General features: G+C 35.8%; 3 protein-coding genes and 1 long non-coding RNA gene across 5 annotated transcripts; 3 read left to right on the top strand and 1 right to left on the bottom strand.

Annotated features, from left to right (window-relative positions):
- Window positions 1–6,154: 6,154 nt before the first annotated feature.
- Window positions 6,155–12,054, top strand: LOC145117065 (uncharacterized). 2 transcript variants are annotated; one of them, XM_079053373.1, is made up of 11 exons: window positions 6,156–6,315; window positions 6,399–6,490; window positions 6,940–7,047; window positions 7,137–7,319; window positions 7,403–7,502; window positions 7,597–7,670; window positions 7,772–7,924; window positions 8,558–10,139; window positions 10,209–11,373; window positions 11,462–11,545; window positions 11,649–12,054. In XM_079053373.1, exons 3-11 carry the CDS (start codon window positions 6,989–6,991, stop codon window positions 11,711–11,713), a joined length of 3,465 nt encoding a protein of 1,154 aa, XP_078909499.1. In that variant the 5' UTR covers window positions 6,156–6,315; window positions 6,399–6,490; window positions 6,940–6,988; the 3' UTR covers window positions 11,714–12,054. The 2 variants fall into 2 exon arrangements, with proteins under 2 accessions (XP_078909500.1, XP_078909499.1); XM_079053374.1 differs by having other exon boundaries at window positions 6,155–6,490; window positions 6,989–7,047.
- A 1,865-nt stretch (window positions 12,055–13,919) lies between these two features.
- LOC145112159 (25.3 kDa vesicle transport protein SEC22-1) lies at window positions 13,920–15,946 on the top strand. Its single transcript, XM_079048368.1, has 6 exons — window positions 13,920–14,116; window positions 14,692–14,909; window positions 14,986–15,146; window positions 15,235–15,381; window positions 15,465–15,541; window positions 15,613–15,946. The coding sequence occupies exons 2-6, from the start codon at window positions 14,722–14,724 to the stop codon at window positions 15,694–15,696; spliced, it is 657 nt and encodes a 218-aa protein (XP_078904494.1). The 5' UTR covers window positions 13,920–14,116; window positions 14,692–14,721; the 3' UTR covers window positions 15,697–15,946.
- Window positions 15,947–18,166: 2,220 nt separating this feature from the next.
- Window positions 18,167–20,781, top strand: LOC145117062 (peroxisomal (S)-2-hydroxyacid oxidase GLO4-like). Its single transcript, XM_079053370.1, has 12 exons — window positions 18,167–18,329; window positions 18,537–18,695; window positions 18,771–18,895; window positions 18,984–19,030; window positions 19,126–19,203; window positions 19,300–19,424; window positions 19,503–19,560; window positions 19,667–19,729; window positions 19,838–19,907; window positions 20,020–20,120; window positions 20,213–20,317; window positions 20,395–20,781. The coding sequence occupies exons 2-12, from the start codon at window positions 18,544–18,546 to the stop codon at window positions 20,572–20,574; spliced, it is 1,104 nt and encodes a 367-aa protein (XP_078909496.1). The 5' UTR covers window positions 18,167–18,329; window positions 18,537–18,543; the 3' UTR covers window positions 20,575–20,781.
- An 801-nt stretch (window positions 20,782–21,582) lies between these two features.
- On the bottom strand, window positions 21,583–23,547 carry LOC145111994 (uncharacterized). The gene is made up of 3 exons (XR_013710412.1): window positions 23,083–23,547; window positions 22,883–22,971; window positions 21,583–21,655 (listed from the first exon to the last, which is right to left on the bottom strand). It is a non-coding gene; the product is annotated as an uncharacterized LOC145111994 (long non-coding RNA).
- Between the last annotated feature and the right edge of the window lie 891 nt (window positions 23,548–24,438).

The following is a 24,438-nucleotide window of genomic DNA, read 5'->3' as shown; positions in this document are numbered from 1 at the left end:
GGACTGGAAAAGTTCACAATCTAGACCACATCAAGATTTGGGGTTGCGAGGCTTTCGTGAGACGCGAGACTCACGATAAGCTCGAACCCCGAAGCGAAAGGTGTATTTTCATCAGCTATCCACAAAAATCCTTTGGTTACATCTTCTACAGACCCAATGATAATGTGGTCTTTGTAGCAAGAAGAGGATTCTTTCGAGAGAGAGAATTCATGAGCCAAGGAGACAGTGGGAGGCAAATTGACCTTGAGGAAATTCAAGAGTCAGGTGGTGAAGGAACCTCAAACCTGCGTTCCACCATAGTTAGGAATGCACTTGAGCATTATTCTGGTTTTCATATTACTGCAGAAGGTGAGACACTTATCAGTGATAACACACTGGTAAATCTGGATGAGCCTAACAGCTACACGGAAGCCATGGCAGGCCCTGAGGCTGCTAAATGGAAAGAGGCTATGGATAGCGAGATACAGTCCATGTATGACAATCAAGTTTGGAACTTGGTTGACAATGTACCTGATTGTAAGATAGTTGGGTGCAAATGAATCTTCAAGAAGAAGACCGACATGGATGGTAATGTACACACTTATAAGGCACGACTGGTTGCAAAGGGTTATTCTCAAACTCCAGGAGTTGATTATGATGAGACCTTTTCACCAGTGGCCAAGATTAAGTCTATTAGGGTTCTGTTAGCCATTGCTGCATTTCATGATTATGAAATATGGCAAATGGATGTCAAAACCGCTTTCCTTAATGGAAAGTTGGCGGAAGATGTTTACATGGTTCAGCCAGAGGATTTTGTCAGTACAGAGTACCCCAGTAGAGTGTGTAAGCTCGAGAAATCCATTTATGGATTAAAACAGGCACCTTGCAGATGGAATCTTTGCTTTGATGAGAAAATCAAAGAATTTGGCTTTTCAAGGAGTGAAGATGAATCTTGTGTCTATATCAAGGCTAGTGGGAGTATAGTCAGCTTTTTGGTACTGTATGTGGATGACATACTACTCATAGGAAATGACATCCCAACCCTGCAGGAAGTAAAGTCCTGGCTTGGGAAGTGTTTCGCTATGAAGGACCTTGGAGAAGCTGCCTATATCCTAGGGATAAGGATTTTGAGAAACAGGAGTAAAAGACTAATTGAACTTAGTCAAAGCACCTATGTGGACAAAGTGTTGAAAAGGTTCAACATGCATAACTCCAAGAAAGGAGAGTTACCCATCCAGAGTAACTCCAGATTGAGTAAGACACAAAGCCCTAGTACTGAGGCTGAGATAGCAGAAATGAGTCGAATACCTTATGCTTCAGCTGTAGGATCGATCATGTATGCTATGACGTGTACTCGACCTGATGTAGCCTTTGCTTTGAGCATGGTTAGCAGGTATCAGGGGAACCCTGGCAAGGCACACTGGACTGCGGTAAAGAATATCCTCAAGTACCTATGGAGGACTAAGGACTGGGTCCTTACCCTCGGTGGCAGTGAGGACTTGAGAGTTGTAGGGTACAGTGATGCTAGCTTTCAGACTGACAGGGATAATTTCCGCTCTCAGTCGGGCTGGGTCTTTACTCTAAACGGAGGGGCAATTACTTGGAAAAGTTTCAAGCAGGAGACAATGGCTGATTCCACTTGTGAATCAGAGTATATAGCAGCAAGCGAGGCAACAAAGGAGGCTATATGGCTAAAGAACTTCATCGGAGACCTTGGAGTTGTACCAGCTATAAAGGAGCCAATGGAGATTTTCTGTGACAGCAATAGTGCAGTTGCCTTAGCCAAGGAGCCAAGAGATCATGGGAGATCCAGACACATTGAAAGAAAATATCACTTCATCAGACATCGAATAGAAGAAGGAATCCTCGTGGCAAAGAGGGTATCATCGGATGAGAACCCAGCAGATCCCCTCACGAAGGGACTGACTCGGGCTAAGCATCTCCAGCATGCTCGGAGCATAGGGCTGAAGGATGATATTAGTTTTAGTAGTTAGATAATCTTGAAATTTGTAAAATGTAATTGACATTTGATGATAAATAAAAGCTGTTATTTATGAGTAAAGTGTTGCTATCTCTTGTCAATCGTTTACTATTATTTCTTTTTGCATGTTTTGACTTCCAGAATAATTATGTTATGGTTTATATCATATTATTCAAACTCTCCACAGCCGGTCATATGTTGGAAGTAGATATGAATCAAGACTGTCATGGGTTGGCTTGTAGAGGTCTAAGATGTTAGACAAAGCAGGGCTACAACACTCATGAGTGCTCATAAGTTCTGAGTATTGGATTCAACCCACGCTCACTTGTATCACTTCATGGAATTTATCTCGAGTGATCGTGAGACGGTAATATCATATTAGTCTTCAAACCTAGAGATATGATTTGTTGCCTATGAGTTGGTTATGCATTGATTGCACAAAAACGCATTGGTAACTCGATGTTATAAACCGTGCCTTTGTGTGTAGTTCAACAAGTAGTAGAGCAAACATATGAGTCGAAGTTTATCTGTTCCTTCTAGGATTAGAAGCGATATCTGGGCCCCTCGATGATTTTGTTTTGACCTATGTACCGGGCCCGGTCAGAACTAAATTGATGTGTTCAGTTAAGTTCTATGTCAAACAAATCGGAAATCGGGAAACAAATGCTGGACAATAAGCAAGACCATGTTCCATGTATTTGTCCGGCTGATATCTAGAACAGAGGATTATATGATCACTTATCTAAAATGGCGCTTCATAGTTCAACAGAGTTTTAAGAGCTACGATTGCTGATCGGTTCCTGAAGTCATACTTACAACTATAGTTATTAGACTTATCCAAGTGGGAGACTGTTGGAGATAGTGTCTAAGTCCATAACTATATTTGGTATGTACTTGACCCGACCTGGCATGGTCCATTTGGGTTGCACTTCACCCGAACAATTTACGGATAATCTTTTGAGAATAGTATAAGTTATGATTTATTAATATATTATAAGTTCTAATATATTAATATAAAATCATATTATTTAATTAGTGTTGATCTATAATTAATTTAGAATTAATTTAGAGATCAAAAGTATGACTAATTAAATATGGGCTCTTGTATTTATATAGTGTGGGCTAATGCTTATTTGGAATGGGCTAGGCTTGCATGGAAAGTCCATGGATACTCCATGGAGCTTTAACCCATGGATCTCATGGAAATGAAAAGACATAGGTATTAGGGTTTACATGGATGTAACCCTAATCCACCACACTATATAAAGGAGGCTTTGGTTCTTGAAATAACACTAGTTGATGTGTGTAAACTAAGAGGGTTGATTTCAAGAAGTTTGTGACTATTCTCTCAAGTTTCCAAGTTTGTGGTGATTTGTGACTTCCATTTGAGGCATCCACATTATTGGTGCTAGGCTCTCAAACTCCAAGCAATCAACTACTACTACAAGGTAAGTAATTCTACTAGTTTTATTTGATTCAAGTACCCCATGCCATGCTAGTTAGGATAAGAACCTTGGAAAAATAATTATTTGCATGTATCTTAGTCAAACATAGATCCAAGGTTTCTAGGGTTGCATGTACACCATAGGAGTGTTAGAATGCTCAAAACCCATCACTTGGCTCATCAGGGATACCATGGCTCATCAAGGAACCAAAATGGCCCATATTGCACCATGATGGCGCAATAGGCATCAAGAGTGGCGCAAGAACTTCTAGGTTGGAGCAACATCATCACCTTGGCGCAACAATAACATGCATGGCGCAACAAGGCCATGCTTGGCGCAACAACATACTCCATGGCGCAACAAGGCTTCTTCATGGCGCAAGAAGGACTATTCATGGCGCAATAGGGATATGATTGGTGCAAGAAGGAGTGCCCTTGGCGCAACTACATCCTTCTTGGCCCAACCCTTCAACAGATGGTGCAACTATATCACTCCCAAGTGCTCCAAACCTCTTCCAGGTGCTCCAAACCCCCTTTTGTATGATCTGTTCCTTTGACACTTGATCCGTTTCTTTGTCAAGATGATCCATTCCTTTCTTAGATGATCCGTTCCTTTGTCACATGCTCCATGAACTCCAAGTGCTCCATTGAGTTCCAAGTGCTCCAAATGTTCCATGAACATGATCCAAATGCTCCATGAGAATGCTCCAAATGCTCGAGTCACATTTAACAACCACTTGTTAAGGATCGCTACTAGCCCACCCATACTCAACATAGAAGAACAATGGGGTTCCATTTTCTAAAAACCAATTGGTGATAGAAATGATTACCCATTGCCTTATATGCTAGCATATAGTTTCTCTACTAACCGATGTGGGATTGGGTTTGTATCCCACCATAATATATTTGTTTAAACGTCTACGAGAACGTTTTAACAACTACCTAAGACCAACACGTTGACCAAAAGTTAACTTAGTCAAAAGTCAACGGTCAATAGTCAAAGTCAACCCTATAGACCACCACGTCGTGGAAAGACCTTGGCCACGCCGTGGTTTGGCTCGAATATAAACATGATGGATTTACTCACCGCGCCATGGTCCACACTTGACCACACCGTGGTCAATATGGTAGATCCAATTTATTGGTAAGTTCTTAATCCCTTTCCATGGAACGTCCATCTTCCTTCTATAAAAGGAAGATGGCGGTTAGAAGTTGGTTGCACAAAAAATGACGCCAAAAGGGGTAGTTACAATGGTTGTTACAAGACATAACCAACTATTAAATCGTCACCGCTAGGGGCTCTACCCCTTGGACCCCGCAAGAGGCGCTGCTCCTAGACCCTGACAGGGGCGCTGCCCTCGGACTCTCGTATTCATGAGTTCATACTTATCACTCCGAGTGTGCACCCCACATCTCTAGTCTCGGAGAATAAACCAAACTTAGTCTGTCTCGATAATAATTATCATTACATTAAATTATACTGATAACACTAAATCACCAACAAATTATATATTTTGATTTCAAATCTAAGACTTAGTGATTTGTATCATAAACAAATGATTAACTTAAAATCAAGATATCGTTAAAAAGTCATTATAGATTAGATTTTTAGAATAGTAAAAAAATTATTCTATAGATTGTTTTTCGAATATAAAAGGTCAATCATTTGATGGGTCAAAAAACAATATATCACTCGTTTTCTACCGATCCATATTGTTTTGAAGAGGTATAGTAAAAAAATATTTGATGGATTGTTTTTCAAATATAAAAAATCAACCTTTTAATAGGTCACAAAAACAATATATCACTAATTTTCCCCCAACCCATATTGTTTCGAATACTTTAGTTATGTTACGTTGACATATGAACATGTTAGAATTGATATTATAAGATAAGATTTATAAGAATAATTAACTATATTCTCAAACTTGTCATTAAGTTTTTCTGTAAGCACATTTCATTAAAAAAAATGCAAGAAAACTGTAGAGTTTGCTATTAAATTAATGGCTTCATTATCTATAAATTTACATTTTAAGCTCTATGATATTGTAAGGTACATACGGTCTCGATATTAATGGTGTCTTTATGAAGATTTGACATGTCCCCATTGTAGTGGAATCTGTGACTAACAACCTGATAGCAATGGCTTAACTTTGTAACCTTCATATATATTCCCCACTTGTTTGGGTTAATTTGAAATTAATATTTTTTAAATATAAATTTGTTTTTTTTTTCTTTTTTTTTTTTTGTTATCAGTAACTATTGATAAGATCATAGCATCCAAAATTCTGAGAATTTCGTGATGAAATATGGTTGAAAGTTCAGTTTTATAATGGCAAATTGGCAATAAAGTATGTTATAGAGGAATATATTTTGAGAAAAAATAATTAAAAATAAAACAATTCGTTAGGGGATTATGTCACGTTTAGAGATGTTATGACTTTTTGTGAATGGAGGGACCATTGTCTATGGACTTGAGTGATTATATTGTGCTATTTTAGGTACATGTTAATTTCTCGATAAATGCATTTTGATATTTGATAAAAGCAAGTCTAAAATCTAGAGACAATTAAATTAATTTTTTGTTTCTGTTGTCTTTTCACTATTTATTAAACGTCAAAATTCTAATTAAGAAGAAGAACAGTTATTAGCGGCTTGATAGTCGGTTAATTTAAGGAAATATGATTCGTTTTAGATTTTAGGATTTCGACTTTCCATCCGTATATACGACTACGACTATACAGTTAACAGTCTAAATAGCAGAGAAAAACACACACAAACACACACTACTATCGATACGTATCTACTCTTCCATTTTTTTAAAGATTTTGGAGAGGGAGAACATGAAAGATAATGGGGTTTGAGAGAGAAGTAAAGCAAAGCTCATCTACAGAAGACAGCTATTAAGTTTGTAGGGTTTTCGACTTTTCTTTTTTCATATAAAAACCCCAAAAAAACCAACTAAAGAAACCCCTTTTCTTTGAATACACCCAGAGGAACCGGCAATGTTGCTTCATTTTTGAAACCGAATCGACGATCGCTTGTTAGAATCCAAGATCTTTACATTTACATTGCAGTTACATAAGGTACTTATCGGATTCCTGCTACGCTTCTTGATTTCTCATTTCAAACTTGTTAGGGTTTTTCTATCTATAACTTATCTTTTTTTGGCAATTAACCTCGTATTCACTTGGCATTTTCTTATTTTTGGTAATCGATGTTCGCGATTTATATACTACACTACTGAAACAACTTTGGTTTATCTCTCCACACATCACCACAAAACTTGTCTTCAGTGACAAATGGTGCTTTTTGCTTCAACAACCAATTGATTCGCATTTCGATTCTTCTGTGTAGAATCAGATCTGAGGCAGCTTTTCATTTCAGGTGTATCGCGTTTTTAGTCTGTATTAGGTCAAATGGTTCACATTTAGGTTTGATTAGCAAAGTAGGATCTTTAGTACACAAAATGGCGAACCAACTATGAACAATTCATATCATCTTTTTGACGTAAATAATTGACATTGTTTTTTAGGGATCTTTGAGGCTGCTTACTGATATCTTGTATCCTATGTTAAAAAAAGATGGAATTGGACATGCCTCTTGATTACGCAGCATTCCAACTCTCTCCAAAACATTCAAGGTAACTTCAATTTTTAATACTTAATAGTACAATTTGTTTTGATGAATTTGTCTAACTGCATTTAATCCTTTTATCCTCTTTTTGTGCAGATGTGAATTGATTGTTTCCAGTAATGGAAACACTGAAAAGCTTGCATCGGGCTTAGTGAAGCCATTTTTGACACATTTGAAGGTTGTGGAGGAACAAGTTGGATCCTCAGCTCAATTCATTAAGCTTGAAGTTGATAAACGCAAAAATGTGGACTCATGGTTCACAAAGGGAACACTTGAGAGGTAGTGTCCTTAAAGAAAGTTTAAAGCTTATATGTTTGAAATTTTGATATAATCATATAGTAATTGATAGCTTTTGTCATTAGGTTTGTTCGTTTTGTTAGTACACCTGAAATTGTTGAACTAGTGATCACCTTTGATGCTGAGATGTCTCAACTAGAAGCAGCCCGTAAAATATATTCACAGGTATGTGGTTTTAATTTTTAAACTATGTATAATTGTTCATATACATATATAATTAAGGGTGTTCATTTAACTAAAAGTGTCATGTTGATTTCAGGGATCATCTGATCAGCTATCGAGTAACTTGGGTGATGGTAGATCAAGCACAGCAACTAGGGCTGATGCAACAAAGTATAGTTAAATTTTATTAAATGTGCTATATATATATTTTTGGTTTTGTTGCAGTCTGTGTTGACTGTTGAGTTGACTATTCGTTTCCTTTTTTTTAATAGGAAGGAGCTTTTGAGGGCAATTGATGTAAGGCTGACAGCTGTGAAGCAGGATTTGAATACAGCTTGTGCTCGTGCCACTGCTGCTGGTTTTAACCATGACTCAGTAGCTGACCTCCAGTTGTTTGCAGAGAGATTTGGTGCCACTCGCTTAAAGTAAGAAATCTTTTCTTCCATTTTTTATCTTGTTTTTTGTGTCATATAATTGATTATGAAAGATCATGTACTTCTTTTGTAGCATGAAAATGGCAACCAAGTGAAAATCCACTTTAAGACCTAATAAAGAGAGAGAAAAGATTCTAATACTATTTATTGATGAGTTGGATATTAGTTTATGTACATATATCGTATTTACTTCTAAACTTAACAAGAACATATTCCGTGACTGTTAGACACATAAAACTCTTTGATTATTTTGTAGTTACAGCTTACTCTTTTGTATTTGATACCGAAGAATGTTCAGTATCAATTGAATTTAGCATCAATAATATTGAGCATTAAATGCACCTTGTTATCGCATTTAATGTTTGCCTATCAATCATGCTAAATCACCATACTACCTTGGTAAGTTTTTTATTTAAAGAAATGACAAGTGCAATTTTTTTAATCATTACTCCCAAAAATCTATGCTTATATAAAGCATTTCAAACTCTGTCTGAACAATATCATGCTGTCTTTATATATTGTTTTCTAAACATTAAACTGGGATCAACAGCAACCCATAAAAATTTCTATTTTCTTTTTAGGGTTTGAAGTTTTTGATATAAAAATTTTCTAATTGTTGTGCAGTGAAGCTTGCTGTAAATATATATCACTCTGTGACAGACGTCCAGAGCTGTTCAAAAATTCATCAAAATCAAGCTTTAAAGATCAAGCCATCCGGTGTTCTTACAGCTCAGACATGTCCATAGATGATGAACCACCACCTATCACCACCGAGCAATCTCCATCACCTAAACCAGACCAATCTGCTAAACCTGCCAACACTTCTCAGCCACCCAAACTAAAGAAAGAAGAGGCCGCTGGTGGTGGTGGTGTGTCTGAGGAGCCCTTTCCTCAGCCACCACCCACCCAGCCATCTTCTAGGCGGCTCAGTGTACAAGACCGGATTAATCTTTTTGAAAACAAACAGAAAGAGGTTGGTTCTGGATCTGGTTCTGGTTCTGGTGCCGCCACCGGAAGTGGCAGCAAACCCGCCATTGTTAAGCCTGAGCTTCGTAGGCTTTCATCTGATATTTCAGCTCCTCCACCTTCTGTTTTGAGAAGATGGAGTGGTGCTAGTGATATGAGCATTGATCTAAGTGGAGAGAAGAAGGAACCTACAAACGAGACATCAAATTCTGCTAAAACAGAGGTACAGAAAGATCAAGATCAAGATCAGCCTCATCTTTCTAAGATGGAGACAAGTTCTGGGACACAACCTGAAGAATCTGTTTGTTCAAACCAACCGGGGCCCACTTTGGAAAAGACTCAATCTATTTCATCTGTAACCAAATTGGAAGATGATTCATTGGAAATGAAGTTAAAACTTCCTACTAAGATCAAGTCTTTTCATGGTGGTGTGTCAAATCAAGAAGAATTCAAGCCTGCAGTTGTTGAAACTTCACACCATGAAGCAGATGCAAGATCATTAGAGTCCGATTCAAAACCAGTGAGTTCAAAAGCTCCAATGAAGAACACTGCAATGGAGAAACAACCTGGGCTCCAAAAAACAAAGATTCAAAAGAATGAAAGCAGATATGTTGATGGATATAGTAACACTAACACACCGCCTTCTGGTAAGCTTTTGGGATCAGGATCAACAACAACACCATTAGAAGCTCTTGGTGAACAAACACAAACACAAACACAAACACATAGGTCAAGACAATTAAAAGGGAATCAAGAACTGAATGATGAGCTTAAAGTGAAAGCGAATGAACTAGAAAAGCTTTTTGCAGAGCATAAGCTTCGAGATCAACCTAATTATAATGCACATCAAAGTAAGCCTGTTGCTCCTACTCAGGTTTCTGAACCAACTAGGGTGGTGTTTAAATCTCCTATTCAAGTCACACAAGCGGATGATCAGAATCACAGAGATGGGCTTCAAAGAAGTATTTCTGAGATTGGATTTTCCGATGAATCAAAAGGGAAATTCTATAATAGTTACATGAAGAAAAGAGAGGAAAGGTTAAGGGAACAATGGGGTTCTAATAAATCAGAAAAAGAAGCTAGAATGAAAGCCATGCATGATAGGCTTGAGCATAGTAGTGCTGAAATGAAGGCCAAACTTTCATTTTCTGCAGATAGACAAGACCCTATGTCAAGTGCTCGTAGACGTGCTGAGAGATTAAGGTCATTTAATGCTCGATCAGTTATGAAGCGAGAGAAGGTAATTTATCAAACTTTATTTGAAATATAAACTTTATTAAAACTAATGAATATGCTTTACTTATGGCAGGGATTAGATTTTGGGCAGCTTGAAGATGATGAAGATATATCTGAATTTTCAGAGCTGAAACTTATGAGTAGTAATGGTGTTCTTAGGAATGTTCAAGGTAAAAAGCCATTACCTGTAAAAAATCCATCTACATCCACACCACGTACCCCATCTGCACCAATTCTTCCAAGATCAAAAGTAGCGTCTGCTTCTGGGAGTGGGAGGCGAAGGGTACAATCGGAAAATCCTCTTGCACAATCTGTCCCTAACTTTTTAGACTTGCGAAAAGAGAATACGAAACCCTATTCTGTTGCCAGCAAGGCAGCTGCACGAAGAAACCATACGTATACGCATACGCGTAGCAGAAGTACCAATGAGGAGATGCCAGTTGTCAAGGAAGAGAAAACGGTAAGGTCTCAGTCTTTAAGGAAGAAGTCCCCAACTCCTCCTGAGAACATGGAACAAAAGTCTTTTCATAGGAGGAATAACAGCATAGGTGGAAGTGGTATTGCAAAGATGAAGGCGTCAATGGTGTCTGAAGTTATTATAAAAAAAGAAGAAGAATATGAGCCAGAAGCGATGGAAGAAGATGATGATGATGATGAAGATGAAGATGAAGAGTTTGATACCATGGAAATGGAAGCTCAAGATGCAGTGGAAACGGAGTCGAAAAGCGAGAGTTTGATAAACTCTGAACCTGGAAACGGAAACGAAGTTGCCTCACAGACATTTTCACAAACACCTGATGTGCAAGATTCACCTGGTGAAAGCCCGATGTCATGGCATCATCCTTTTTCCTCTGATAATCTAGAATCTTGGAATCTACATGGTCTTAATTCATCAGAAGCAGAGGTAGCTCGTATGAGGAAGAAATGGGGAAGCACCCAAAAGAATATTCTTGTTGCCAACTCCAACTCCAATTCTTCTTCTGGTGTTCAATCTCGTAAAGACATGACAAAAGGATTCAAAAGGTTGCTGAAATTTGGAAGGAAAAGCCGTGGCACTGACAGCATGGCTGATTGGATTTCTGCTACAACTTCAGAGGGAGATGATGATACAGAAGATGGAAGAGATATTTCGAATCGTTCATCAGATGATCTAAGAAAGTCAAGAATGGGGTTGGAGTATTCACATGGTCTCCCTTTTGAAAGTAGCTACAATGAAACCGATTATTTTAGCGATCAAGGTGAGCTCAAAACTCATAATTTTTACATATAAGTATTATTATGTTCTTGATTGATGATAATTAATAATACATTTGTTTTGTCCGGCAGTTCATACATTGCAGACCTCAATCCCTACACCTCCAGCAAACTTTAGACTGAGGGAGGATCACCTTTCCGGAAGCTCTATCAAAGGTATGATCTAATAATCTAACATTAAAGTTCTTTTTTTTATTTCAATTAAGATTAAAAGGAAGGAATTAAGTAAGAATTATTTATGTTGTTGGTTGTTGAACAGCGCCTCGATCTTTCTTCTCTTTGTCATCATTTCGCAGCAAAGGAAGCGACTCAAAGCTGAGATGAGTTGGTATTTGAATATGGGGAGTGTTTGTGATGGATCTCATGTTGGTTGATTGGTATATATAAAATTAAAAAATAGAGAGAATGATTGAAGTTGGCAAACATGATGAGTTATTTTTGGTTGTTGTTGTATATGAGGAGGTAAATAACCTTATTGTCGAATTCCCTAGTCTTTATTAAGCAAGCAAGTATTCCAATTTTTTTTTTTGCCTTGGTTCATTTCGAATTCCGACATTGGAATGGGTATGTGAATTGATGGATGGATGTTGTTACTTGTAGTAATTCCTTTCTAGGGTTGTGATTTCCATTTGTTTAGTAATGATGTGCCATTTGATTTTGAGCTATATGTAAATTTGTACTCGTTGTACCACGACTTGATCTCTATTTACCAAAATTCTGATTAGTTGTATTATTAGAAAGGGATAATGACTTGAGAGGATAACATATTTTATCTTTTGGTCACATATGGTCACTAAATTATTTTTCGTGTTTTATTAACCCTGAACTTGTTGAAACGTGTACATTATACCAGTATGACCGGTAATAGTGGATTTTGCCGGTTTCCGACATTGTTTATTATGGCCAAACATGAGTTTTCCGGTCATCTTCTCCTGTAAAACTCGATTTTCCGGCGTTGTTTCTGATGACATCCAGTCAACCCTTAGCTCCTTCACTACCTTGAATTACCCCACCAACACCTTCGGTCTGTTGCTGTTCTTGTGTGTGTATGTACTCGTTTGATTAAAAAAACCAAAAAGTTCATGTGTGTATGTATTGATCTGCAAAAACCTAGAAGTTCATGGATCTGAGTTTGTTTGTCAAAACAACCTATACATTTTTTTTTAAGTTGTTTCTTCAAATATCATATGAACACACAATGACCTTCAAGGTTTGTAGATCTTCATCGTAGTCATCTTCTTTCCAAATCTGATGTTCAAGCATGTTCATATTCTTATATTCTTTCCAGAAACAACTTCCAAGAACAGAGAAGATATGGATTTTGTGTGCGGTGGTTTAAAGGTTAATGCAACGACGAGCTTGTACATTGTGCTGTATAGTTTGTTGACTTCCAAGAACAAAGAAGATGACACGATGAAGACGATGAACATAGAACAACACTCTGATTTCAAAACAAGATGGAACAAACTTTGATTTCAAGAACACGATATGTAAAACAAGATGATCCGTGACAGATTCGTGATTTCAGATCCGTCATCAGAAACCCAAAAACTCAAAAACATTGTTCATCGTGTGTGTGTGGAAATCGTTTTATTCCTGGGAATCGTTTGATGAACACATACAAGATGAAATCGAAATCGGAGTGATCTCATCTTGGATTTCTCCGGCGAGGTCATCGATGAGATATGCCTAATTTTTCGCAAGGCATGTTTGGACACCTTTGAGGAATATACGGTTCATTGTAGAGAACTCTCAGACTTCAAATACCGACATAATGTCGTTAGAGACGTTCTCTTTGATGTCTATCGGCGTGCTGATATTTCCGTTATTAAAGAAGTGGTTGTGGACTTTTTGACTGACTCATTGGATGGAAGATTCACACTCAGGACGACTGACATTTTGGTATTTGGATGGATAGGAAGGAAACACGCTTGTGTGGATCTTACGGGGGTCTCCTCTCTCGTGTGCTTGGGGAGTGGGGGTTTCACAGCAGGACATACTGCTTTGAAAGCCTCTATATGCAAAGTGACCGAATACGAGAATGCATACCATGAAAATCAACATGTGTTTATACCTTTCACGTTTGATACAATTGGTTTTCTCACACCAGAGGCAGTGAAGCTCCTCAACAAAGTCCAACAGGTCATACATAGTAATGTTATATCCCTAGATCTACGGATGTTGTTTTCAAAAGAATTGGTTTTGTCATTTAAAAACACATTCTTTTAATATTATCTTTGAAACATGAAAAATAGTAGTACCAAATATATGCTTTTCAAAACTTAATCAATAGTGAGTTTCAGATTATTTTCTCTATAAAGAAATATGTACATTTTATAAACTCAATTATATATTACATGATAAATTACACTCGAATGTGAATAAAAAACAATTTGAACTCTGACTTCTGTCTTTGAAGAAATTAATTTATTGGGAGTTAGATCCCAAGATAAATTTTAGGAGCAGAGGGGTCAAACGCCAATAATCAATAAATTTATTTGTAGCATTTTCTTTTTGCGTTTCATCTTACAGTCATCTATCTCTTCTTGAAGGACAAGAAATCATCCCCAATTTTCAAATCGTCCTTCCAAAACCCTATAATTTGATTTGATCTGGTTCTACGGAGTTTATTCATTATTGTAAACCTCGCCACCGATCAATGTACATTAAGGAACTCTAAGCCGGAAAGATTGGTTCATCTATTCGCATGATAAACAAAAATTTCAGGTAAATTTCCTTTTCTTTCTTGTACATGTAATTCCTCATTATTTTTCAGACCTGATTATAGTTTTGTTCGATTCGAATGACATTGTAATTACATGATTCAAGTTGGGTATTGATGTGAATGTGATATTGATTTCGTCATCACCGTTAATTTGTTGTTCTTGGTCGTAATAATTCTCTTCAAATCTTCTATGTATTACTCATTTTGTCTTGGTGTGTGTTAGTTAGGATGGAAAGTTCCTCATTAACAATCGTTGTTGGGAAATTGATCTATTATGCATTCAATTAAAAGTGTGTTCATGTTGATGTGTATGCCAACTCTACTCTTACAAGTTACAACCTAAATATGGTGAATACGCAGTTAGTAGTCTGCACATATTTTTCTATACAAGAAATATGGTACTTATGTTAGTTGTATCTTTAGTCTTGAAGTTTATATGTTTAGAGTTCTTTACAGTTTTATGTAGTACCTATGTATGTATATCTACCATCAAACTTACCACCATTTGATGAATTTATACCTTTGGGAGAAGGATCATCTTGGTAGATTGAATGTTAAAATATTGTGTTTATTACAGGTGAGGTGACAGCTTCTGTAAGGGGATAAGATGGTGAAGCTGACAATGATTGCTCGTGTGACTGATGGGCTTCCACTAGCTGAAGGACTTGATGATGGGCGTGATATGCAAGATGCAGAGTTTTACAAACAGCAAGTTAAAGCTTTGTTCAAGAACCTTTCAAGAGGACACAATGAAGCCTCTCGGATGTCTGTTGAAACTGGCCCTTACATTTTCCAGTATCCTCCATCATTATTATTATTTTTTATTTTTTATATTTTTATTAGTTTTGAAACTTAACCCAAAAATTGTCAGCTATATTATTGAAGGGCGAGTATGTTATTTGACAATGTGTGATCGTGCTTACCCAAAGAAGCTGGCTTTCCAATACCTTGAAGATCTCAAGAATGAATTTGAGCGTGGTTATGCCAATCAAATCGAAACTGCAGCAAGACCTTACGCTTTTATAAAATTTGGTAACTTTTTTTTTATAAAAATTATAAACTTCATCTTCATGTTTCTAACTCATGATCCATCTTTTAAAAAAAATATATATATGAGTAGATACGTTTATACAGAGGACCAAGAAATTGTACCAGGACACCAGAACTCAAAGGAATATTTCAAAGCTGAATGATGAACTTTATGAAGTACACCAGATCATGACACGTAATGTTCAGGAAGTTCTTGGTGTTGGTGAAAAATTGGACCGTAAGTTTTTTTTTTCCAAAACTTATTATTATTATTATTATTTTTTTATCAGATTGTTGATTTTTTTTTTAAAATTTTTTTAGAGGTGAGTCAAATGTCGAGCCGATTAACCTCAGAATCTCGGATCTATGCTGAGAAAGCAAGAGATTTAAATCGACAGGTTAGTAATAAATATTAAATAGTATGCATGGTTTTACTTTAAGATATAAAGTCTGGAACTTGCAATTGCAGGCATTGATCAAGAAATATGCTCCTTTTGCAATTGTGGTTGGGGTAGTTATTATACTCTTCTGGGCCAAAAACAAGATATGGTGATGATGACATGGCATCTTTAATCTCAGAAAACGTGTTTTGTTTTTTTATTTTAATGTATTCCATTGTTTCAGGGGGCCCAAGTTACTTAATAACTTTGAGTTTAGATTATATGGAGGCTGTTGTGTTTTGGCACCCAAATGTTGTAGGTAAAACTAAAAGAAAATATTTATCTCATTTTGTTGTGGATTGAGATTGATATTGATGGATTTACTTATATATATATACTGAAACTTCTTTTGGTGTTGTGTAATATTAGGGCTTAAGGTCAAAATTTGTCACTTAACCTTTTGGTTTGTACTCATTTGATCACTTAATTCGGTTTAAGTTTTAAAAGGCCACCTAACTTTTTATTTGTTTCCGAAATGGTCTTGATGACCGGTTAACAGTTATAGCCCTTAGCTTGCTGAGTTGGAATAGTTATTCCAAGTTAGCAGTACATGTAAGCATCTACTTAGCTTGGGTTGTATATAATCAAAATTTTAGGCACCAAACTAAAGATTTGGCACACCATGTCTCTATCGTCCTCCTGGAGCAGCACTTCATGGTTAATCTTTCCAAAATCCACCAAGCATTTTGTGGGAATTTATGAGTATGTGATTGTTAAACTGATGCCCACCAGCTGCTTGTTAAAATGCTCTTGCTTGTTCCTTTTTGTTTTTTCTTGAAGTTGGAAAGTGCTTGACACCCACATCTGTAGCTCAAAATAAACCTTTTTTCAAAGCCCATTAAAAGAAAATCGCCACAATTAAAGCTGACGTGAAGGCAGGGCTACTAAATCAAGAAGTTCATCCCGTTGGTGGTTCTGAAAAAGACGATGAGGTCAAATAAAGTTTATAATTTAATGATACTTGAATAATTATGCCAACTCAACAGGTTAAGGGCTATCACTGGTCATAGTACCATTTCGAAAACAAATAACAAGTTAGATGACCAAAGAGCTTCTAGCATAGCGGTATCAGATGTTCTAATTTCTCTTTGAGCTCGAGGGTATAACCGTTTGTGTTCTATCTGGGATATATATGAGATTAAAAGTAGTTTAGAGGTAGATTATATTTGTCGTTAAAAAAAAAATAATAATAACAAGTTAAATGACCTTTTAAAACTTAAACCGCATTAAGGTACCAAAACAATACAAATCAAAAAGTTAAGTGATTAATTTTGAACTTAACCCCTAATATGAATCTAAATGTAGCATGTTTTTGTTAAAAAAAATAGTATAAGTCGAGTATTGGGAATTAGTTTTTTTTTTTTTTTTTTTTCTTTTCGTACTATAATTCGGTTGCCCATGATGTATTTTACTTCATCAATAAGGTTGCAGTGAATGGTGTCGTGTGTTTGTTATTATATCATCTTTTTTTTTTTGGAACCGACAAAATTTTATTAGACAAGAAACCCCACCTAGCTAGGAGGGCAGAAGTACATGGTAAAAAAAGAATTACATACAACTAAAGGAGTTACTACACCATTCTACCCACCGAAGAGAGCGATGATTCCTTCTATACTTAGTCCAAAGGAACATATTAGTTTTTACCAAATCAACTACTTTGGTTGGCGAGGATCTAATCTTCTTGAAGATCCAATCACATCTTGCCTTCCAGATGTGTCATATGGTTCCATAACAAATGTTGATTAAACATTTCCTTTTCTTTGGACACGTCCCCCATTGATCTGCAAATTTCACCAGCTCATCAATGCTGTGAAATTGGTAACCAACTGAAATACCCATTCCCAGATTGTGGCTGCCATTGGGCATTGAAGAAGGACGTGAGCTGCATCTTCATCTTTAGCTTCACAGTAGGTACACGTGGGGGATGCGACTTGAATACCCCTTTTGATTAGGGCGCATGCAGTTGGGATTCGATCAAGGTAAGCTCTCCGCATAAAAGCAATTAACCTTTAATGGGACGTCGTGTGTCCAGGTTATTGCTACTTCTGCGGGTGACATCTCTCCAGTCGATTCACATTCTAAGGGCATCCACGCAGAAGATCCATCATTGGAGAGATTACAAACCCACCTATCATTCCTTGTCCCTAATTGGATATTACCGACCCTGTTAATAAGCAAGTCAGCTTCACGTACCTATTCAAGCGAAGAGATATTAGCCTTCCAGTCCCACACATAGTCCCACACATGAGGACCTCCAGGGTGAATCCTGTCGTTGACCTTGCAGTATATTAAAGTAAAAAAATACCATTAATTTGGTTAAAATGTGAACACACACTCGCCACCGCTTTGATGAGCTTTTGTTTTTTGATATTCATCTCCGTGTCGCATCATTTTTACCCCATGTATGGCATGTCATCTAAATGAGATATATTAAAGTAAAAAAATACCATTAATTTGGTCAAAATGTCAACACACACTCGCCACCGGTTTGTTGAGCCTTTTGCGGAGCTACTCCTCTAGTCTAATAACACAAAACATTTTCTTAATATATGTACAAATATCTGATGTAATGTCGTAAACGATGAAAGTGTCCAAATTGGGCACGTTTATCACAAAACGACAATGTTTATCCATAAAAACACGTGCAAACCGCGACAGGCACTCTCAGACCTCAGTACATCATTAAATCGAGTCCCCGACGTTTTCTTTGCTCCTACTGCGTCGGCCGATCAATACCAGTTAAGAGGTATGATTTCACTGTTAGTGGATCTTCGTTTTTAGGGTTATTGACATCAAAGTTGTTAGTTACTTATTGCACCATATCCCAGTTAATAATCCAAAGCTTCTTCAGCTTCGATTCACTGTTTTTTATAATACTTTCTTTAAACACTAATCAATGCTTGAACATGTTAAGCCCTCAATAAACAAACTTATATACCCTAATTCTTGACAGTTGACACATGGCCATGGGTGAGGAGGAACCAGTTAATCTGAATGAATATCAACAACTGGCAAGACAAGCGCTTCCAAAGATGTATTACGACTACTTTACTGGGGGATCCGAGGATCAACACACACTCAGAGAAAATACCGCAGCATTTAAGCGGATCACGTAATAGTTAATATGTTAATCTTCTTTTTCATCATCATTATCTCTGTTTTTTCACAACACTTGATCGATCATCAGTTTTCGGCCAAGAATTCTTGTGGACGTGAGCAAAATAGATATGTCAACAACCATATTAGGTTACAAAACTTCAGCACCCATTATGATTGCCCCAACAGCTATGCATAAATTAGCACATCCTCAAGGTACTTAATTCAATAACCCCATTATATATTTATATATAACAATATTCAAGATTTTCGTTTTATCCATCTTATAATATGTATTCTCCAGGAGAGGTCTTGACAGCAAAAGCAGCAGGAGCTTGTAATGTGATAATGGTATATAATCACTACACTACTGCTTCTGCATCTCTTAATTAATTGCTTTACTTACTTTTTTTGATTTCTTCTTTTATACTAACTTTCTGTTTTAGGGGTTATCTTTCATGTCTACGTGCACAATTGAGGAGGTTGCTTCTAGTTGCAATGCTATCAGATTCTTTCAGTTATATGTATGTATCTGATCTTCATCACTTCTTCACTGTTGCATCCCACACCACATAAACCTTAAAATTTTCCTTCTGAAAATGTTTTCAATCTGTTTTTAGGTTTACAAGAGACGCGAGATATCTGCTTTGATGGTGAAAAGAGCAGAAGCAAATGGATTCAAGGCTATTCTTCTTACTGCTGATACTCCTAAACTTGGTCGTAGGGAAGCAGACATAAAAAACAAGTAAAATTCATCCCAAATTACTATTTTCTTCTTCTTCTTCTTTTTATTTCTATGTAAAAAATTGATCTTGTTGTGTAGAATGATTGCACCCCAGTTGAAGAATTTTGAAGGTCTTGTGTCAACCAAAGTAGAAGATGTAAGTGAAATCACTAATCTTTTTATTCTTCTTTTTTGGGTATATATATATATATATATATATATATATATATATATATATATATATATATATATATGTTTTGCAGGATGAAGGTTCAAATCTTGAAGCTTTTGCAGCCAGGAGCTTCGACCCTTCTTTTTCTTGGAAGGTTTTGTTTGATTAAAATTAAAACGACACAACATTCAATCTCTTGTTCATATAATGAACTTGGAAGCATAAAGATCCATGAGTTTGTAAGATAATATGTTTTTTGCAGGACATTGCTTGGTTAAGGTCGATTACAAAGTTGCCAATTTTGATAAAGGGTGTATTGACCCGTGAAGATGGTAATTAAGGCCATGAGGAGTTTGTTATTATTATTATTATTATTATTTTTGAAAATGGTGTTTATATATGTGTAGATATAGTCTTAGGTTTCTGAATGTTGGATCTTGGCAGCCATTAAAGCTATGGAAGTAGGAGTTGAAGGAATCATAGTCTCGAATCATGGTGCTCGCCAGCTAGATTATGTTCCAGCCACCATTGATGCTCTGGAAGAGGTGATTAATGATTAATTGATGATTCAGATCCAAATGCATTGCAAACATTAACAATTTATAAAAGAAAATCACCGGTTTTCCCTTTTTCGTAGGTGGTTCTTGCAGTTAAAGGACGAATACCAGTGCTGTTTGATGGAGGAATAAGGCGAGGAACAGATGTATTTAAGGCTTTAGCTCTTGGTGCACAGGCTGTTATGGTAATTTTGAATTATAAATTGGATGGAAAATGATTAAATGATGATGATGTTGAATGTTGATATGGAATTATTTGCAGATAGGGCGTCCAGTTGTGTATGGGTTAGCAGCAAAGGGGGAGTATGGAGTAAGAAGAGTGATTGAGATGTTGAAGGATGAACTTGAATTGACCATGGCTCTTTCTGGGTGTCCCACTCTTATTCATATTACCAGGAACCATGTCAGAACAGAGCTTGATCATCGCCATTGTAGACTTTAGTATTAGAATATCAGATGGTTTTAAGAAGTAAGTATTTCAGAATGATGTATTATTAGATGAATAAAGTTGTAAGCATTCAAGTCCATTAAAAACTTTCCAGTTGTATGTTCATGTGTAAACATTGTCTTGGGTTATAAACGTTGGTATGCATTCTTATTTCGGTCTTTATGTATAAATCGTATGAAATTACAACAAGATTGGATCAAACTCTATTTGTGTTTCCATTGCATATACTTTGTTTTAAATATGGATCACTAGGATAAACAACGATCACAAAGATCAACAAGGATCACTAAGATCAATAAAGGGTCATTAAGATCAGATGATTGGATCACTCAGATCAACTTTACGAATCATGTGCCCATCAACATGGTTGCAAGGTCCATTCATAAGCATAATGAGTCCAAAAATTACCAATCATACCCTGACTTCTGAAATCCTTTTCAAATTAAATCCATAATTTACCAAACATCCCTCAACCTTCAAAATTCTTTACAAAGTAGTCCAGAAATTACACTCTTAACCCCCAAAGTCCAAATTATATCATTTAACCCCCGAAACCAGCCTTGCTAAATTATTCTGAATTTAGGGCTACTATTCATTTATTAATTTTATCTTTTTATTTATTTAATAAACAGAATGTTACATCTTGTCCATACATATACAAAAAGATACAAGTGGACCAAGTGTTGTAATTTTAATCGGTGAGTTTCTTGACACCACCAACAACTTGAAGTTATTCCATGGATAAAATCTTTTATACCATTTTGTTAACCTAAATTAAGTATTTGTAGAGAACAATAACACAAAAAACTTACACAAAGGTTGTGTGTGTCACGCCCCGACCGGAGGTGGAAATGTCGGGGTTGCGACGTTACAATTGAATAACAGTCAACCACATATATTGAACATTTAACATATTTAAATCAATCTATTACAGACTTTTAAGTTTGGAAACGAAATTACAACATCATAACAATTCAGACACATTACGATAGTATAAAACATGCCAAGTTTATCACAAAAGAAAGGAAATATAATTTCCTTAGAATCGATGTCCTACCTTCGGCTTCTTAGTTCCCTGAGAGTACACATTTTTAAAACATGTCAACAAAAATTATTGGTGAGTTCCACAGGTTTTGACTTCGTGAGTTTTATAAAAAGACATCTTTATAAAACGTAGAATGTTTATTCAGAAAAGTTTGTGCAAGATCATAGCCAAACATGTTACCGATATGATTCCTGTGAGACTCCTACTTGCAATCCGATACAAGTATTCATGTTAATTTACTTATAATGAATAAGTGAAAATCAACATATTTTCGTGAAGTGGAAGATTAAGTGTTTATTTTATATAAATAAACACTAACAATTTGTTTAATATTCTACATGTGAAATCTTATACTACATACGACCTTATCTTAGTCAATATTAGTATTTTTGTATCCAGGATTTTGGGGAACAATAAGCGAGCTATATGACTTGAACCCGCCTCCGTGAAGCATAGTATAAATAGGTTTGGCACTTGTTGTCCAAACGACGCTTCATCGATGTCGTGATACAAAGTAAGATAAAAACAAGAAGTTGTCGTCTGTTTTGTCTCCTCAAACGACGGTTGTAGCTAGCAACCACAGACGGAGGTGTCAACCCGTATATATCTATACATACATTCTTCACTCACAAATGATTAACGGATATTACATAGGACTTCACTAAGTTGGTGTTCTTAGTTTGATGAATGAGAAACTTCCACAACAATCCCTAATTTTATTTACAATTCTCAATTGTTTATGTTCGGAAACTTGTTCTAAAAGTTTGTTTACTCTACATGTAAATCAAAACTGTTTCCTACCAAAATACGACATGCCAGTTGTATGTGACTATATCCAAACCAATTTTGATCATTTCTACAATTATCCTTATGACGTGACCATTTCATGAACAACTTGCTATAACAACATTTTATGTCCCTCAAGTGTGCCAATTAAATAATATCATAAGTTGTGTTTCTTTTTCTACCAAAAGTCTTTATTCATGTATTTTGACATTTTTAAACTTCTATGAAATGTTTGATCTAGGATCATAAGTATTCATGACATATTTGATGGTTTTTCATGCAACAATTATATATAAGAGTATTAATTGAAACAAAAGTTTGCATGTAAAACTTAAACTTATCACAACATGAATATGACATCAAATAGCTATATATAAACTTAAATAGTCATTTTTTAAGTTTATATCGACTTTTATGTGTATTCTCCCCCGGAAATTTTAAAAAACTATAAAAGGGGACATAGATACTCACTTTTGTTGCGTAACGTTATTTGGTTTGATCAAGGTACGTGAGGTTTCCGGTTCCAACGAAGCTTGAGATTTAAATGCTTTTTGGGATGTCTTAACACATAAAAACATACATTTACAATAAGTTAGACTTTTATCAAGCTTTAACTCACTTAAAACAAGTAAGTTTTATGACAAAAGAAAAGGTAAAAATGCAAAGATTACCTAATTTCTTCTTGGATCTAAAGTATGTTGCCAAAAAGAGGTTGGAACACAAGACTTTTGAGGAACAAAATGTAGCTTTCTTTGGGTTAAATGGTGCTCGAAAACAACAACATATGGGGTTGTTATGATGCTCAAAAATGGCAGCAAAATAGAAGGTTTTATGGGTTTTTTTGGCCACTCGAAAATAGTTATTGCTTTGGGTGTTGTATGGCTCGAAAATCACAACAAAGAAGCAAGAGAAGATGTGGTTTAGCTACTGTTTTGATAAACCATTCTAGTGCAGTGAATTAACATAATTTCAGTGGTGTTTTGGGGTATAAAATTTGAGCAAAAGAAAAGGTAAAAGGATGTGAATGGTGGTTGAAAACCGAGGAGCAACAACCCTCTTTTTACTCTTGGTTTTGGTGGGTTTTGAAGGGGTGAATGAGGCTGCAAAGTGAAGAAGTTTGAGTGCAATTATTTGAGAGTGTTTGCTGGGAAAATGAAGGAAGGAAATGAGAGAGTGGAGGTCGAAAATTATAAGGAGAAGAGGAAGCAAGATAGGAATAAATCTTCAATCAAGATATGGTGCAATCTTCTTGGATTTGATTTGATTACCACTTGCAATCTTTGAAGATCTAGTTTGTTAGAGATAGTTTGGTAACTAACTAGTTATTTATTTTTTAATTTAGTTATTTAGGAGAGGGAAATAGGAAGTCTCAAAAATGAGGGGGAAAATAGAATGATTTTTCAAGTGTCTTAAGGTCCCGTTTGATAGTTTCTGTTCGGGAAAGTGTTGTCTGGAAAAGTGCTGTATGGGAAAGTTTTCTGACTGGAAAAGAAACCATGATGTTTGATTGTACATCTGATTGACTGTGCTGAATGATAAAAAATGACAATATTACCCTGTTGTTCTATACTGTGATGGATGAAGTTGCTGAATAATTATAAAAACATACAAATTGTTCTACAAAATCAAAATTATACAATAATCATTTAAAAATCCAAATAGAATGTCGATTAAGTTGTTTTTAGTTTATTCCAAGTTGATGTTACGTTGTTATTCTGTCTAGCCATTTTTTATAATTTAATGTGTGATTCTTGACCCGGTTTATGTCCAATATGATAGATGATTTTTTTTAAAAAATATATTAGGATGATAGTGGTGTTGTCTAAAATAAAAGAATTAATCCAATAAAAATGAATTAAAAAAATTAGTAATCCAATAAAGTAATATGTATTTATATATAAATATTATATATTTATAAATAATATTTATTAATATATAATAATACAATAAAAAAGAATTAATCCATAAAAAGGAAATAAAAAAGAATTATTTAAAAGAAATTAATAATATTAATTAATACATAAATA

This window comes from Lactuca virosa, chromosome 5 (assembly GCF_052849685.1).
Source record: "Lactuca virosa cultivar CGN04683 chromosome 5, Lactuca_virosa_CGN04683_v6, whole genome shotgun sequence".
Lineage (NCBI taxonomy): Eukaryota > Viridiplantae > Streptophyta > Magnoliopsida > Asterales > Asteraceae > Lactuca > Lactuca virosa.
Note: the sequence above shows the minus strand (reverse complement) of the source record. Positions and strands in the feature narration are given on the sequence as shown.

Coding starts and splice junctions, on each gene's coding strand:
- LOC145117065 (XM_079053374.1), top strand. CDS start 6,989: ATGGAATTGGACATGCCTCTTGATTACGCAGCATTCCAACTCTCTCCA. Junction 7,503..7,596: donor CCCGTAAAATATATTCACAG/GTATGTGGTTTT, acceptor TGTTGATTTCAG/GGATCATCTGATCAGCTATC. Junction 7,671..7,771: donor ACTAGGGCTGATGCAACAAA/GTATAGTTAAAT, acceptor TTTTTTTAATAG/GAAGGAGCTTTTGAGGGCAA.
- LOC145117062 (XM_079053370.1), top strand. CDS start 18,544: ATGGCCATGGGTGAGGAGGAACCAGTTAATCTGAATGAATATCAACAA. Junction 19,031..19,125: donor GAGCTTGTAATGTGATAATG/GTATATAATCAC, acceptor TTTCTGTTTTAG/GGGTTATCTTTCATGTCTAC. Junction 20,121..20,212: donor CCATTGATGCTCTGGAAGAG/GTGATTAATGAT, acceptor CCTTTTTCGTAG/GTGGTTCTTGCAGTTAAAGG.
- LOC145112159 (XM_079048368.1), top strand. CDS start 14,722: ATGGTGAAGCTGACAATGATTGCTCGTGTGACTGATGGGCTTCCACTA. Junction 14,910..14,985: donor ACTGGCCCTTACATTTTCCA/GTATCCTCCATC, acceptor AAAAATTGTCAG/CTATATTATTGAAGGGCGAG. Junction 15,382..15,464: donor TGTTGGTGAAAAATTGGACC/GTAAGTTTTTTT, acceptor AAATTTTTTTAG/AGGTGAGTCAAATGTCGAGC.